At 35.6% G+C, this 17925-nt stretch overlaps 2 protein-coding genes across 2 annotated transcripts in view; both read left to right on the top strand.

The window, feature by feature from the left end:
- Nucleotides 1-1091: 1091 nt before the first annotated feature.
- LOC309401570 (sodium channel protein type 4 subunit alpha-like) lies at nucleotides 1092-8355 on the top strand (the record flags this gene model as incomplete). The annotated part of the gene is made up of 2 exons (XM_081970640.1): nucleotides 1092-1358; nucleotides 8125-8355. 2 exons carry the CDS (start codon nucleotides 1092-1094, stop codon nucleotides 8353-8355), a joined length of 498 nt encoding a protein of 165 aa, XP_081826766.1.
- A 3680-nt stretch (nucleotides 8356-12035) lies between these two features.
- SCN4A (sodium voltage-gated channel alpha subunit 4) overlaps nucleotides 12036-17925 on the top strand; it is a 74385-nt gene continuing 68495 nt past the window's right edge. Inside the window, exons 1-5 of the mRNA XM_081933334.1 lie at nucleotides 12036-12118; nucleotides 13176-13304; nucleotides 14691-14782; nucleotides 15221-15535; nucleotides 17392-17455. Coding sequence (XP_081789460.1) covers nucleotides 12039-12118; nucleotides 13176-13304; nucleotides 14691-14782; nucleotides 15221-15535; nucleotides 17392-17455 — 680 coding nt within the window. The 5' untranslated portion in view covers nucleotides 12036-12038. The remainder of the gene's footprint in view (nucleotides 12119-13175; nucleotides 13305-14690; nucleotides 14783-15220; nucleotides 15536-17391; nucleotides 17456-17925) is intronic.

The following is a 17925-nucleotide window of genomic DNA, read 5'->3' as shown; positions in this document are numbered from 1 at the left end:
GCTGGAGGGGAGCCGAGCCGAGCCTTCCAAAAGAAAGAGGCTGGGGGGAAGTGTGTGTACTACAGCATGGCTCTTTGCCTGGCTTCCTGCCTCCTCCTGTGGTCTCCTCAGTGCTCGCTTGTGCTCTCCCTCCCCAAGTGTAGTTTGATTGCAGGTGGAGCCACGTTGCCTTTTCAAACTTGTAATCAGTGAAGCTGGGCTAGATTTTTATATAGTTTTATCCAGCTGTGTGTGTGTGTGAGAGAGAAATGAATGGGGGCCTGGGGAGGAAGTCACTACACTTGGGGAGGGAGAGCACCAGTGAGGTTAAGCAGAGTCATCCACGGTGAGGCAGCAACTAGCTCAGCTTTTTCCTTTTACTTTTTTTTTCATGATGAGAGTGGTGAGGCTGTGCCTCACTTGCCTCACCTGACTGCACGTCACTGGAATGAAGGCATAAGGAATGCTACAATTTATTCAAAGCTAGTTTAATAAAGGGGGAGTTAAAGCACAAGAATAGTAACATGTTATAATTAGTTAGCTTATGTTAGTGTGTGGTTCTTTAATGTTTATACCCTGTATTTTACTCTGGGAGGTCGGGGGGAGGGAGGGGGGGAGGGAAGAGGGGGGGATGGGGGAAGAGGGAAGGGTAATGGGGGTAATAATTGTAAAACTTATTAATTTTTTTTAATAAAAAGCCTAACAGATTGTACCACTTTGTCTTATCGGTAGTGGTTCCTTAGGGTTTGTTTTCTTCAGTGCACCTCAATAAATAAAAAAATTAGTACAGCAAGGTAGTAGACTATTGTGTTTAATGTTTATTGGCAAAAAAAGCTTTTAGATGAAGACAAATTAAAAATTGAAATTCTTTTTATAGACTGAAATGCTACTGCCATTTTTCTGCATGTACATTGGAAGTTTAAAATTCCAAGAAGAAAGCTTTCTAGGAATTACATGTAGCTGAATGCATCTAATGCTATCACATAAGTAGTTTGCTAATGGTGTGTAATTAAGTCCAGTCTAAAATTCATTTTTTTCTCTTTTTTCTCATTAGTCTTCCCTCCATTGTTTTGTGACTCTGCATAGAATTGATCCAGGAGCAGAATGCAAAGATGGCAACCGTGCCCTACATGCCAGGTCCGGACTGCCTACGCCCTTTTACCCGTGAGTCCCTTAAAGCTATAGAGAAACGGATTGCAGAGCGGGAAGCTGAGAAATTGAAGAACCATCATGAGGAGGTTCTTGATGAAGAAAACCAGCCAAAGCCCCGCTGTGACTTGGAACAAGGAAAAGGCCTCCCACTCATTTACGGGGATCCTCCTCCAGAACTCATGGGAGTTCCTCTGGAAGATTTGGATACATTTTACAGTGATCAGAAAGTAAGTAGGAAATGTTAAAGAGAAAGATAGAATTTAATAATAATAATAATAATAATAATAATAATAATAATAATAATAATAATAATAATAATAATAATAATAATAGCAGAAAGCGGCTTTACTCAGCTTCCATTCTGCGACAATATCTGTAATACCATCAAACTTCCACATCTGCCCATCCCAGGTCTTTGGTAAGGACTCAATAGGTAGACAAAAATATCAAACCCAGTCTGAACATCTGACTGACTGTGCAATGATCAGTACTACTACTACTACTAATGTAACAGTGATACCTATTGTCATTGGGGCACTTGTTACCATGTCCAAGAATTTTCTAAAATACGTCAAGAAATTGCAGCTTCCTGCGGTAAAACTCTGCTGTTTGAAACATTGTACATTTTAGGAAGATACTTGGTTGATACCTAGGATGCTGGCAGCAATCCGTATTAGCCATTAGCACCAGTCAATGGTATTTGTGATGCCATTGAATGACTGTTCAGTTGACTGGGTTTCATGTTTAATGAATAAAGTATATAATAATGTGAAATGGCATTATGAAAGTTTTCCTTGTTAGCCTCCCAAGTAGATCAGACTGGAAAGATGAACAGTATTAAAGTATAGAATATAAAGTAAGGAATTAATTCTATTGTAAAGCTGCATTAATAGAATCTGGCAAGTCTGAATATATAAATTTCCCACTGTCTCTTTTCACTGCTTGGTAAATTAGGGTGGGGGTAGATTTTTCTTTTTTCTGCTCTTAATTCAGTTGTGGACTCTCCCTGCCTTTTATCTGATCGCTCCTGAGGCAGCATCCTTTTTCCTCATTTTTCAGAGTCATTCATTACATCCCCAGACTTGCACTCTCCATACAGATGAAACTCAAAAAATTAGAATATCGTGCAAAAGTTCATTTATTTCAGTAATGCAACTTAAAAGGTGAAACTAATATATGAGATAGACTCATTAAATGCAAAGCAAGATAGTTCAAGCCGTGATTTGTCATAATTGTGATGATTATGGCTTACAGCTCATGAAAACCCCAAATCCACAATCTCAGAAAATTAGAATATTGTGAAAAGGTGCAATATTCTAGGCTCAAAGTGTCCCACTCTAATCAGCTAATTAATCCATAACACCTGCAAAGAGTTCCTGAACCTTTAAATGGTCTCTCAGTCTGGTTCAGTAGGAATCACAATCATGGGAAAGACTTGACAGTTGTGCAGAAAACCACCATTGGCACCCTCCATAAGGAGGGAAAGTCTCAAAAGGTAATTGCAAAAGAAGTTGAATATTCCCAAAGTGCTGTATCAAAGCACATTAATAGAAAGTTATGTGGAAGGGAAAAGTGTGGTAGAAAAAGGTGCACAAGCATCAGGGATGACCGCAGCCTGGAGAGGATTGTCAGGAAAAGGCCATTCAAAAGTGTTGGGGACTTTCACAAGGGGTGGACTGAGGCTGGAGTCAGTGCATCAAGAGCCACCACACATAGACGGATCCTGGACATGGGCTTCAAATGTTGTATTCCTCTTGTCAAGCCGCTCCTGAACAACAAACAATGTCAGAAGCGTCTTACCTGGGCTAAAGAAAAACAGACCTGGTCTGTTGCTCAGTGGTCCAAAGTCCTCTTTTCTGATGAGAGTAACTTTTGCATCTCACTTGGAAACCAAGGACCCAGAGTATGGAGGAAGAATGGAGAGGCACACACTGCAAGATGCTTGAAGTCCAGTGTGAAGTTTCCACAGTCTGTGTTGATTTGGGGAGCCACGTCATCTGCTGGTTTGGTCCACTGTGCTTCATTAAGTCCAGAGTCAATGCAGCTGTCTACCAGGAGATTTTGGAGCACTTCATGCTTCCTTCCGCAGATGAGCTTTATGGGGATGCTGACTTCATTTTCCAGCAGGACTTGGCACCTGCCCACACTGCCAAAAACACCAAAACCTGGTTCAATAACCGTGGGGTTACTGTGCTTGATTGGCCAGCAAACTCGCCTGACCTGAACCCCATAGAGAATCTATGGGGCATTGCCAAAAGAAAGATGAGAGATATGAGACCGAACAATGCAGAAGAGCTGAAGGCCGCTATTGAAGCATCCTGGTCTTCCATAACACTTCAGCAGTGCCACAAGCTGATAGCTTCCATGCCACGCCGCATTGAGGCAGTAATTGCTGCAAAAGGGGCCCAAACCAAGTACTGAGTACATATGCATGCTTATACTTTTCAGAGGTCTGATATTGTTCTATGTACAATCCTTGTTTTATTGATTGCATATAATATTCTAATTTTCTGAGATTGTGGATTTGGGGTTTTCATGAGCTGTAAGCTATAATAATCACAATTATGACAAATCACGGCTTGAACTATCTTACTTTGCATGTAATGAGTCTATCTCATATATTAGTTTCATCTTTTAAGTTGCATTACTGAAATAAATGAACTTTTGCACGATATTCCAATTTTTTGAGTTTCATGTGTGTGTGTGTGTGTTGTGCTTATGCTGATAAATAAATGTCATCATCTCAAAACATTAAATCATGCACATTTGGAAAGCAACAGTTTGGGAAGGGCTGCAGTATGGTCGTATGGCCATATCACAATGAAGAAGAAGAAGAATGAAGAAGAAAAATATACTAAAGTATATGCTTCAGTCTCTGCTTTATGACTATTAGTCCCCTAAGGTCATTTCTTCAGGATGTAACAGACTAAGACACCAAAGTTATACAGCCCAATGTCACTTTTATTATAAAGATATAGTAACAGAATCTTGCAAGGGTGAATGCACTTTCTCCCTTCCTCGCCGCCACACTCTGCACCATCTAAAATTTCTGAACGCTCACCAAGGATAGCCCCATTTAGAGTACATTGCAGTTGTCCAGACATGAATAACCAGGCCTTGAATGACTGAGTGCAGGAATTCCCATATAGGAAAGAACGCAACTGGCACACAATACAAAGTAGTAGGACACACTGGGAAAATGGTGAAGGTTAATATATATAGTCCAATAGTATTGCCTCATTGCAATTAAGGAATTCCCATGATTTTACATAAATTTAAATTTATATAAACATTTTAAATTTAAAATGTTTGGAGATCCAAAATTAAATATTGGCCATATCACATCACAGCCCCTAATAAGTTTATGTCCTCTCCAAAGATGGTACTGATTTGCCATTTCTCAATTTAGTTTTTAGCACATCATTAAACCTTCACCACATAGCATAATTCTAATCAGTTTTTCCATTACAGTAGTCTTCAATTTACAACCATTGATTTAGTCACTGTTTGAAGTTACAATGACAATGAAAAAAATTACCATTTTTCACACTTATAACCATTGCAGCATCCCCATGATCACATGATCAAAATTTGGATGCTTGGTAACTGCTACATATTTATGACAGTTGCAGTGTCAAAGAACTTAGAACTTAAAATATCTTTATTATCACTTTGAATGATCACAAGGTCATATGATCAGCTTTTGCAACCTTCTGGCAACCAAAGTCAATAGGGAAACCAGATTCACTCCACAACTACATAACTAACTTAACAACTGCAGTGATTCACTTAACAACTGTGGCGAAAAAGGTCAAAAAAATTAGGCAAAACCCACTTAGTCATTGTCTTGCTTAGCAATAGAAATTTTATGCTTAATTGTGGTTGTAAGTTGAGGACTACCTGTATATTATTGGCAATTGTTTTACAAAGACAAAATGAACAGAAATCAGCAATCCAAGATTGTATATCTGGGATTGCACTATCTTGCAAATAAGGAAGAATGCCTTATTTTTGTTGTTCTCAATTAATAAACCTCATTGATATTTTAAAGGATTTAAAACTGATGGCTATTAAACCAAAGTAGGCAAGAGTATAACAAGTTCATATCGTATGAGTAAATGTCTCCTCCCCATTTTACACTCAAACAAAATGAGGTTCATCTAAAAAATTTAAAAATTCTTTGGTATTTTTTTTTTGTCAAACTAGTCTCTTAAGATCATAAGAAAACTGACAGGAGTTTAAAACTCTGGGAAAACAGACCAGATTCCAAAATCAAGAAATATTTTAATTGAATATACTGCTATGTTTGCTCTTTTATGTGATTGAGATCCTTCTTGTAATAACTCAAATGATTAAAAAACTTGATTTGACAATCAGTTGATTTTAATGATTTAACACTTTACTTGTTCAGTATTCAAAATTAAAAACAAAGGATTTATCTTTATTTCAGACTATTATCTAGCATGAAAATGTATTTATATGATTTAAGAGTGAAACTATATTTCTATCCCAATGTCTTTCAATTGTGCCTTGCAATTTTTAATAAAACAACAGAGGTAGGGCTAAAAATGGAGCCAAGCTGCTACTATCACATAATAATTTTTTACCTATACCCATATGGTAGTGTTTCTTTTTAAATGTTCCACAAAGGTACTGAATTCAAAATATATATATCCTTTAATAAAGCTGAAATCCAGGAAGTGCCCAAAGCTGCTTTAATCATGAGATGGATGGCATATAAATGTAACTAATAAATAAAAAAGTTAAAATCTACATCATTATATGGTAGTTACAACTAAATACAGGAAATAGCAATAACAATAGATTTATGTACCACTTCATAATGCTTTAAAGGCCTCTCTAAGCAGTTTACAGAATCAGCATGTTGTTCCCAATAATCTGGACCCTCATTTTAGCCATCTCAGAAGGATAAAAGGCTGAGTCAATCTTGGGCCTGTCAAGATTGAACTCCCGGCAGAGGTTGGCTAAAATAAGGGAGACAAACAAATTGCAATCTAATCTGAACAGATTAAAATTGAATTTAGAGAAACAAGGTGCCCTTCAACAGGGAAAAGGAGAAAAAAACAGAGCACATAGAATATATATTGGAAAAGCACCATATTAGATAAGGACTTGGATGTGAACATTGGGGAAAAGCTAAACACAGGGCATCTGATACCCCTCTGGACTGCATTGGAAACAATATTATTTGAAAAAAAGTCCTTATTTCTTGTATTATGTATTGGTGAAACCACAGTAGGACCATTGCATTTGATTCTAAGAATCACATTCCCAGAAGGATATTGATAGTTAATCAAGTTCAAGGAGGGTAATAGATGTAGGTAATAGATATAGAGACTTGAGGATAGTATAAAGGAAATAAAAGATATTTATTTTGAGGTAAAGAAAATTGAAGGAATGCATGATATCAAAGGAAGGAAGGAAGGCAAGCACATCAAAGATTGCTATAGGGAAAACAGTTAGGAGCAATTTTCTATTGCCACAATAACTAGGACCAGAAATAACAGGTGCAGATTGCAAATACTTAGATTTCACTTAAATATAAGAATACACTGCAGATAAAATAGGGGAACAGTCTAGCTATGATACTTGTAGATTTTTCCTCATTGGAGAAGCAGGACAACATCTTCTTAAGAATAAGTTTGGTTTTCCTCCATAGGACAGAAGGTTAGACAAAATGCTCCTTGTGGTTCCGTCTAGCTCCATATTCTACAATTCTATTTTCCACCCTTCAAATTCAATGAGATTTTAGCTATTTATATCTACTTTTATCGAGATTTTTTAAAAATGATATGTTTATATTTACAAATGAAAAAAGTATCCTTGAGTTAATTATTTTCAGATATTTAAAAGAATTTAAATTTCCATAGAAACATTACACATTTAAACCTTTAGGATGTTTATAAGTTAATTGAATAACCTGATAATTTTCCATGTTACTATTTTTTATATTGTCACCAATAATACGTTTATTTTTTACTGCTATTTCTATGCCACTTTACTTTAAACGTTTCTATTTCAAAATGCTAATGAATGCTTCTTGCCCTCTTTGACATTACCATACTTATATCCACCAATGACAATCATTTTGGAAACAAAACAGTCTACTTTTATCTCATTTGAGTATATGAATATGTTTCTTACTTTCTATTCTAATATGCCACTGCCAATACATGTTTCAGATTACATACTTCCATTTACGATTACTAAAAATTGTGGCATTTATTGGTGGCATACTTTGATCGTATCAGCAATATTTTTCTGTATTTTACTATCCAATATTCTGCTAATGTTATTGCTAATTATTCATGGTTGCTTATTAGATAAATTTATGCCACATCTAATTATTATTTTTTAGACATTCCATCATCTACAATCTAGTGAATGCATTTAGTAGTTTTAAACCTCAGTCCAGGACATTACCAAAATGTTGAACTCTATTAATAGATGTTCATATACAATATACATAATTATCAATAAGAGATGTCATCAGCATATAAAAGCAATTTGTATAGATAATGAGAGTATTCCACTTGTAATATACATAGTTTCAGAAATTTTCACTGCAGCTTATTAAAGACATTTTTTCACAAAACAATCATCACAATTTTAATTTTTTTGAATGTATAATATCCAGTGTTGTCATATGCTTGATGATCTCTTATAAAATTTGACTGGGTAGAAAATATGATTGAAAGTAATATTATGCTAGAGTCAATGTCAATATCTTGCAACACCATTTTACAAGAAAATTAGCTGACCAACTGCATAACCAGTAAGAATCTTTGCCCTCTAAATCAAAAATTTTTTTCAGTTACAGATGTTTTGGTATTAGACAATTAAGAGCAATAATTATTTATTATGATTTTTCTTCTGAGTTGAATCACTAATTTTTTAATCTGCAGTGGTTTTAATAGTAGAGATAATGCCACTTTGTCATTTGATTGATATTTTTCTTTCTTTTTTCTTCAGACATACATCATCCTCAACAAAGGAAAAACTATATTCCGGTTCACTGCTGCTCCGGCTCTCTACATGTTGGATCCATTCAACCCTATCCGGAATGTTGCTATCAAAGTGCTTATACATTCATATCCCTCAGAATGCTTGAGCTGGATATGGAGTGGTTCCACATTGGGTGGAGGTTTTGGGGGCTTCTGGTCAGTAAAATATGGGATATCTGTGGCCAACCTTTACTACTGACAAAGCTGGCTAGACTTGTTGGAAGTTGTAGTTCATCAACACCAGTTTTGATACATGTTCTCTGCTATGGCAGATTAAGGTACCTAATTGAAGGAAAGCTGTTGCCAAAGTTATGGGTTTTTAGGGAAAGCAGATGATTCAACAGAAGATAACAAGTAGGCAAAAAAGGGGGGAAATGCTTTAAAGTACTCATATAATGGCATATGTGTATGACCTGTATATAAAAAGAAAAAGTAGAGGAAGGTGTGTGTGTGTATGTGTGGGTGTGTTATAGCAGATGTTGCAGAACATACTGCTGAATAAGATATCACCTGGTAAACAAATGAAGTACAGCTTGCAAGCACAATGATTCAGTCATAGACAAGAAGGAAAACCGAGAGTATATTGGAGCAATTTTTTTTTGAAAAAAATTTTTTAATTGATTTTTACAAATATTTTGGGGAAAAGGGTACATAAATGAGGAGAAAATTTTTGACAGCTACATCATATGGAAGGTGGTGCTCCCCTGGAATCTCATATCTCTCTCTTATTTTTGTATATATCAAAATATCATTATTACATACATATTAGCAGTAAAAAATTACTTCAAATTCTTTAACATCTTCAATCATTTACTTTATCACTTCTAACCATTGTATCAACAATTGCAATGTAGTTTCAGTTCATTTCTATGACCTAAGTTTCATTGCTGCCTCGTCCACCCTGTCTGCTGGCAGAGCCATGGCCCCTCCCCCTTTCATGTCTTGTGTACTGTCTCTTGTTCCGTCTAGAAGAGTCTTGTGTTTTTCCATGAAGGCTTCCGCCTCCATCACTGTATTGATTCTCACTCTACCACCCTCCCAGAAAATCAACAACCCTTCTGGTATTAGCCATCTAAACCAGATATTTTTTTCATACAATTTTTTAGCTAAAGAGGAATTTTTTTTCCTTTTCTCTCTTACTTCCTTTGGTATTTGTTTTAAAATGGTTATTTCTTTATCCTTATATCTTAAAGGTTCCCCCCTTTGAACCCTTAGAATCTTATCTCTTTTAGTCTTTCTAAAAAATTTAACATGAACTTCCCTTGGAACATTGTGTGTTCTAGCATATGCTGAGTTAATTCTATATATCAGATCAATATCCCACCCTAGCTGTTGTTTATCTCTTTTAATATAGTCTACTAACATTGTTATCATAGTTTCCCTCAAATCTTCACCCTCCGTTTCAGGTATATTTTGAAATCTAAGAAAGAAAGACATACTTTCAAATTCCATTTTTTCCATGTAGTTTTCAATTCCAATATTTTCTTTTTGTAGTGCCTTCAACTCTTCTCTCATCCCCACAGCACTCTCCTCCAGGACGTCTATCTTTTGTCTATTTTGCGAAGTTTGTTGTTGATTTTCTCTGAGTTGTTCATTTAAGTCCGCCAACTGCTTTTTAATTTCATCCTGTCCCTTTATGATCGTCTGGAACATTTGTTGAAACATTTCTTGAGACAGCTGTTCCCCCTCAGAAGCTTTAGGTTGTAAAAAAGAAGATAGTTGTGTTTGTTGGGGAACAGTGCTTGAGACAGAAGATGTTGATGCTGAAGCCGGTTTAGGGGGGGGGGGGCTTCTTAGCAGGCATTACGAAACTCAGAGAAAGTTATAAGTCTAGGCAAAAAGATGGTGTCTGTAGAAATGCACCGTCAGGCGAGATCACAGGCAGGCAAAATCCAATGTGGGATATTAATCTTTCAATACAACTCCACGCCAGTTGAGATCAATTTTTTCCAGCCCAAGGAAGAATATACGAAGAGATGCCTCTAGGATTCACTGGGGTATGATAATTCCAACCCAGAATTTTTTTTAAAAGAGACAGTTCATTTATAGCGGCAATAGAAAAGGGGGAGGAAATGCCATTTTGGCTCAGCCCTCCCAGGGGATCAGAGAACAACAGTTCAAAAAGTTTCCATGTATAGTTTATAAAGTCAGCTCACATTCTTTCTTTCGCAATTGATCTAGAAAGTCATTGTCCCATTGCTTGAAAGAAGTGAATATCAAAAGAGGTTTTTTTCCCCAATTCTCTCTCTCTCCTCCGAGAGAGAGATCGTATAAAGCCGCTTTTCCAAAAGGGGGGGGAAAACCCCTCTCTCCAATCATTACACTTTTCCAAGATCGAAGAGTCTTAAGAAAGCTGCTAATTCTTATTTACTTATTTGTTCAGAAAAGAAGTGACCCCGGGGGAACTCCCCCCTCACCGCATTTCAGCTGTTGCCTTCACGTGTAGCGTTTCTTCCGATCCGCTCAGGACAAAGGCGCGCGTGCGCACCCCCTATGCCTCCCAGCACCTAGGGCAATGCCGGCAGCCCCCCTGCGGCTGCCGCCACTCCAGGGGGCTCCAGCAAGCAGCCCCTTCGGCAGGGCGCCCCTATAAGGCACCCTGTGCCCCCCTAAATCAGGGGGAGCCCACCAAGACGGCGAACGGCGGATGACATGTCCGTCATCCTCAGAAACCGGAAGTAGAATGGAGCAATTTTTGAACATGTGAAGAGACCAAGAGATCAGAGTGTGTCCTATTTAAGGAATTTTAATTTCCGTAAAATTGAGTTAAAGGCTTAAAGTTTTTATTTAGTAGTCAGGAGAATCCACAGATATTCCATTATCAGCCACTGATATCACTCCAAAAAGTAAAAGTGAAGCCAAAATACAGCACAAGCCAAAGTAAGAAAAAATTGAGAATTAAGAAGTATGAACACACACTCCCTCCCACAGATTTAATATACCTACTACATTTCATAAATATATTTTACTTGTATATTTAGCTCATGCTTATATTATGTAGGTATCAGTGGTTAGAATAAATTCCCTCATTTGTTTAAGTCAGAAGTGGGGAACTATCACTCTTTTATGATTTGTGGACTTCAACTCCAACCACCATATCTGGTTCAGAAATTCTGTGAGTTGAAGTCTACAAGTCATAAAAGGGCCATATTTCCCCTTCCTTCGTTTAAGGGCTATCTGTCTGTATATTTATATGAGCTCCCATCCTAACCCTCCCTCTGACATCTACCTTTATATAGAACAGGCTGTCAATACACTTTATGCCTACAAATGACAAGGATTTCTTTTAATATTAACTTTATCATATCATTTCCTTATCTAACACTGAATGCCAGTTATGGTGTGCAGAAGTGGTATGATAGCCATAATTTCCAATATCTAAAACACAATAAATTTCCTTATTTAAAAATTTGCCACAATTTCCATCTCATTTTCCTACATCCCTTTTCACTATTCTTGTTGGCTCACATTTTTCAAGGTAATTATAGTTAACAGCTGTCTCCATCATCCTCTATACATTACAAAGCATATGGGGTTCTGCTATGTGCAGCTATCAGGGAAAGCAAGAGGGGGAATTCAAATAGCATGCTCAAGATTTTTTTTCATTGAACATAGCCTTGAGCTACATTTCTAAACAACTTTTCTTTAATTTAAAAAAAAATTGCTATCAGAAATGTACATTTTTTAAAACAAGCACAAGCCCAAAGCTTTGTTTATAGCTTTAGTTTAATTTATTGAACTGTGACTTTTTGGACCCTGGCTGAAAATGCTATTACTGTCCACAAAGGATGTAGTTCTTAAGAAATAAGTATTTTGTGGGGAAAGGGTATTTTCAGTAGAAGTCTGAGTCATTTCCTTGACTTTGTATTCAAATTGTTCAGTATGTTTATCATGATAACCATCTTAGCCAACTGTGTCTTCATGACTCTGAGTGACCCTCCAATATGGGCCAAAGATGTGGAGTAAGTATTCTCTTTTTTCCCTCCATCTTTAATGATTGTATGCCTGGTCTTTATTGCTTAGAATGGATGATGAAGAAAACTAATCTAGAAGGGCAAGAATTCAGAAGGGAAAGTGAGACCCATATGATCTGAATTCTAATCACTTTGACTTTTACCAACATTTGCCCACATTTCAGATATCCATATCAGTTTGCATGAGGGAAAAGATGATAAAACAGACTTTTTTTTCAAACCTAGAATGTCTTTGTATCTTTATAAAAGATTAAATTGGGCAGAATATTAGAAAGGGGACCACTTTCTTGGAAAGGAGGCAGATACAATCTTTTGCAAATGCTGACAGTGCATTTTTAATGATAAAACTTTCTTGGTGAAACACATGTGTGCTATCAAATTGCAGATTTCAGCATCGGGTCCACTACTTTTTCAATGCTTCAAGTGGCTGTTCAGTTTTTTATATTATATCTATTAATTCATCACCTTATTAATATTTTAAAATATATCATCAATATAATTAAGTTACCCAGTGTTGCAAAGGAGATTGTATACACATAGCATCAGCTACTCAGTTTTTATGCAACCGATTTCTGATGCACTTTGGGAAAGATATGATGACATCAGCAGGAGACCTAGGATAAACATTTTTGTCCTTTTGTAGGCCTTTTTTGGGGTGGATAGTTAATCAAAGTAAGTGTATGAAAACAGCCTATTTTGCTGATTGTTTATTTATTTAACAAGTTTGAAAAAATCACTCTGAAATTTCAGCTGTCTTTATAGCTTGCAGAAAAGGTATAGTGGAAAGTCATGAAGTTCTTTTTGTCCATTTTTAATAAAAAAAATCTTTAGGCTTGATAGTTGAATAGCTGCAAATTAGAAGGCTTTCAAAAGTGAAATTTTAATTGGGAAGTGGAATTGCATCTAGGAAATAAATATTAACCAATTTTCTTCTTCTACGTTATTTGTAATTTTATCTTATTTTTGCTGCTTTTACTAAAATAGACTGTAAAAGCTGGAGTTTGGTTATGTCACCTTAAAAAAAACAACCCTTGCTTGTTCACAGATATACCTTTACTGGCATATATACTTTTGAGGCTACGATCAAGGTACTTGCTCGGGGATTCTGTATTGACAGCTTTACATTCCTGCGGGATCCTTGGAATTGGCTGGATTTCAGTGTCATCGTCATGGCGTATGTTGCATTCTGCAAGTGTTTTATGAAAATCAGCCATGGGAAATTGAATGGGGGTCAACATGGAAAAAAATAATTCCCTGTGATATTGTATGGATATAGCAATTGATGCAACCACAACTCTTTAACCTTATTCCCAAAGTATATTTTTTCAAGGAAGTATATCATATTTCCTGAGTCCAAGAGGAATTAAAGGGAAGTTGCTTTCTAGATGACTGAATAGAATAGCTTTATTTAGCTCATGCTACTTTTTAAATACTCCCTGATTTTATATTGTTTTGCTTTTGTAACTTTATAACTTCCTTGTTCCCTTAGAGTTTTTAAATTAAAAATGAAATTTTTGAGAGCTTATTAAGTTGAAGAATAACTCAATGAATAATAAATATACACTAAATTAACAAAACCAATTAACAAAACTTATTAAGTTGACCCCTCCCATTATACTTATACATTGCAACCCAAACTGATAAATAATGATGAAGGCTGGTCCCTGCGTGACCTGGCTGGTCTCTAGCTAAATTAGCTCAGGATATATTTTAATATAATTTAAATCATAGCCACTGTTTAGGGTGATGTCTGAAATCAGATTGGCCTGGCAGAGCGTGCATAAAAGTGCTTTATAGCTATTTATTTAATTTGGGATGGATGGAGGGAACTAAATAGATATAACAGAGGATAGCAGCAGGTGGCATTGTCTCCTTTCTGTTGTCATGCCATCCAGTATTTCTTCAGCTTCCCTTTAACAATGATTGTCAAGATGATGGTGCTATTGATGTAAAAAAACAAATTTATTTATTTTAAAAAAGAATTATCATTTCTTTCTAACATATAAAAAGCAAAAATTATACATAAAATCTTATATCAATAAAAAGAATATTTGTTGTCAGGGTTGAAATGACACATCCTTGGGGTTCTCTGAGTTGTTTTCTTGCATGTTTCATTATCATAAACCTGATATTTTCTCTCCATATTTCCATACCTACCTACCTACCTAGCATTAAGTGAATGGGACCATCATGTCATAGTTTTCTGCTGACACAAGGATGGATAGATGGCATGTTAGCCTTGACTGTTAGATACAGTAGCTAGCTATCCGATTTTCAGGTATTGGCCCTAAACATACAAGGATCCCAACAGGATTTCAGCAGAGCCAAATAGTGTGAGATTGAACAAATAGTAGTTTTCAAGTTGAATCTAAAGAATGAATCCTTGAATTGTTTTACATTTGTTGAATGCAGTACTTGTACTTAATACAGGTCTATATGATTTCTTCAAAATAAATGATTAGTAAAGATTATTATCCTGGCTTTTAAAAATTTTATACATTCCGACATTTCTTCTGTAAATTGTCTTTATATTAACAGCTTTCTGCTCTTTTTGTTCTAGCTATGTCACAGAGTTCGTAGACTTGGGCAATGTCTCTGCTCTACGGACATTCCGTGTTCTTCGAGCTCTAAAAACTATCACCGTCATTCCAGGTACATCATGGGGATGACAAAGCTAAAGATGGTTTTAGGGATTTTGCTTTTTTATACAAATCAACTAGGCTAGTAGAAAGGTGAGGTAGACATACCTCTTTACTGAACCAGGAAATCTGTAATCAATATTATAGTAAAAAGAAGAACTTTGGTTGCCTATAAAAAAACAATAATTATGGTACTGAAGGCAAATTCTACATAGACATCATCTGGAATTATGAGAATAAAATGAACTTAAAGCACAGCAAAAATGACTTGACATAGTTTATGTAACTAGCCTTTCAATTCTTTACAAAATATTTTCTCTTGAAATATTCTTGCTAACAAATATAATTCATAAAATATTTTTTTTAAAAATGAATTTGGAAGAAGATCCATTTTATTGCCTAAAGAAGTGGAAATTTCTGTTCTCTCTTCTCTGACTCTTCCCCCCAAAAGGTCTAAAAACAATTGTGGGAGCTTTGATCCAGTCTGTGAAGAAGCTCGCGGATGTGATGATCCTCACTGTGTTCTGTTTGGCGGTCTTTGCCCTCATTGGCCTGCAACTGTTCATGGGGAACTTGCGACACAAATGTGTTCGATGGCCACCATTTTCCAATGACACCCTGCAGGATGCCTTAGGCTCATCCTTCACCAATGATTCCCTACAGGATGTCTTATGGAGGGATCCACTTGACAACAGCACTCTGAATGACAATTTTAATCTCACTGGGAATGGTACCTTTGACTGGAATGAGTACATTCACAATGAAGGTAAGACTACTATCATTCAAGAACTGTGCAATTTTAATGAATAAAAACATTGAAATAAATTCAGTTGTCAAAAATTAAAATTAAAAACCAAATCAGTTAGAAAAAAGAGGGAGGGGAGAAAACATAAAGTCAACTCTGTGTGTGTGTGTGTGTGTGTGTGTGTGTGTGAGAGAGAGAGAGAGAGAGAGAGAGGAAATGCACACACACACACACACACACACACACACACACATATTAATATATATTTTAAGAAGATTTATTTAACAGCTATGAAAAATAATCAGGAGATACATAGTTAAGTAATAAACACCAAATCTGAATAATTAGCTTATAATTTACCTAATGCTAAAAATATATTAATATAATTTAGTTCAGTGTTTTACAAGGGCAAATTTGGCAACTGACAACAAAAATTGTTATTTCCCATGCTGAACAAATTTACAATATTTGTGAAACAAGGACAATATTTCAACATAAGTTATTGTTGTTAAAAGTTATTTATTTATTTATTTATAAAATTTATAGGTGGGCCTATTCATAACCCTTTCTGATGTTCTTCAATATAACATTTGTCACCAAAATGACATTGCCATTAGGATGATCATATAGTATGATCAATTTCAATTAATACCTTCTGAGACAATCTTAAACAGTTGTAAATAATATAATGTAATTGTAGAGGACTGTAGTTCAATTTATGGGTTTTTCTAAGTCACTTCTTGATTACCTTCTTGATGACCTTGATGAAAGATTTGTGAATGTGTTCAGCTTTGCTATCTCAAAAAATTCTAATATGCATTTTATCTCTATGCATTTTATCTCTAATTAGATACATTTTCTAAAGAACATGGACTTAACAAAATCCTAGAATATCCCTAATTATTAAATATAAATTTAATTTTTTTTGCAAATATATACAGTAAAACATCCCTATGCTATTAATGATATGTTCTGCTTTTAATACTAGTTTTGGAATGGGAGGAAAGATGTACAGTTCTGTTTTTTAATATTTCACTACCACTACCACCCCATCTTTTCAGTTTTAGCATCTAAGTTGGCAATCTAACTTTGCCCTCTGTGTGAAACAACAGGATCAGAATTTTCATGGAAATTCTTTTCACCAATCCCTAAATCCACAAAAATCATGTGAAAGCATTCTCTTAAGACTAATTGTTGTTTTTCTTTCTCCTTTTCTATGTACTCACAAATACTCATATATATTCCCAATTTTCTAATGTATGAACGTTTTCTTTGATTTTGAAGAAAGAAGTCACTAAATTACTTTAGATTTTCATTTTTGATTTTATTCAATTCTTTTGCACTCAATTTCTGATCTTTCTCCAAGGCAGTTAGATTGTTATGACCAAATAACTCTCCATTTTAAAAGAATCCTATGACACAGATAAAATGGGGGAGGGGGGGAGAGACAATTTACTCAAAGTAGTGACTTTCATGATTATGGGGGCAAAGAAATCTGATGGGTACTATATCAGAAATTCCCATCAAGTATCTTACTGTAGATGCAGCTATATGAGACACAAGAGATACTTAGTAGCTATAGGGAGGCAATTTATTTGTGATAGTATAGTACTGTACCTATATGTTTAACCTCAAGGCCAAAAAATATATATACTCACATTTTTCAGTGTCATGGCTATAGTTCAACTTGATTAATTCCAACTCATAGTATCTGCATAGCTGTTTTATTTCCTGCTTACAAGTCTGGCTCTCCTCCTAATTTGCAATTTCTTTGGCATTCTTCTGGCCATTTTTAAATGAAGTTGAAAGTAAAAGTCAATTCTCATTCCTGTTTTTTTAAATGTTATTTTATTTTATTTTTTTGTTTGCTCATGAAGACAATTTCTATTTTCTCGATGGTGCACTTGATGCTTTGCTCTGTGGGAACAGCTCTGATGCTGGGTAAGTGAGGTCTCTCTCAATGGTTGAATCTTTTTTGGAGTGAGGAGGGGGCTTCATGTCTGAGAAAAGAATATGAGATCCAGTTTGGTTCAGTGAAAAGGTGCTTGCCTAGAAATCAGGACATCGTGAGTTCTAAGACTCACTTAGGCATGAAAGCCTGATGAGTAACTTTGGGTCAGTCATTCTCTCTCAGCCCAACTTTCCTCATAGGATTGTTGCTGTGAGAAAAAGAGAAGGCAGGAGCATTAGGAATGTTCACTGCTCTGAGTTATATGTGTATAAAAAGGTGGAAAAGCTACATACAATGCGATAATTGTCAGATCATATTAGACAGCAGAAATATATAAGAATGCACCTAATCTATAACTTGGGACAAGAGTGGTTATGGTAACTATCTAGATTACGCCTTAGATTTAGGAAGGAGATGCTTTCCTTGTAATATGTTATATTGGAATTTTTGTATAATCTAC

The sequence above is a fragment of the Natrix helvetica genome (assembly GCF_964273705.1).
Source record: "Natrix helvetica genome assembly, chromosome: Z".
In the NCBI taxonomy this organism is placed as follows: Eukaryota; Metazoa; Chordata; class Lepidosauria; order Squamata; family Natricidae; genus Natrix; species Natrix helvetica.
Note: the sequence above shows the minus strand (reverse complement) of the source record. Positions and strands in the feature narration are given on the sequence as shown.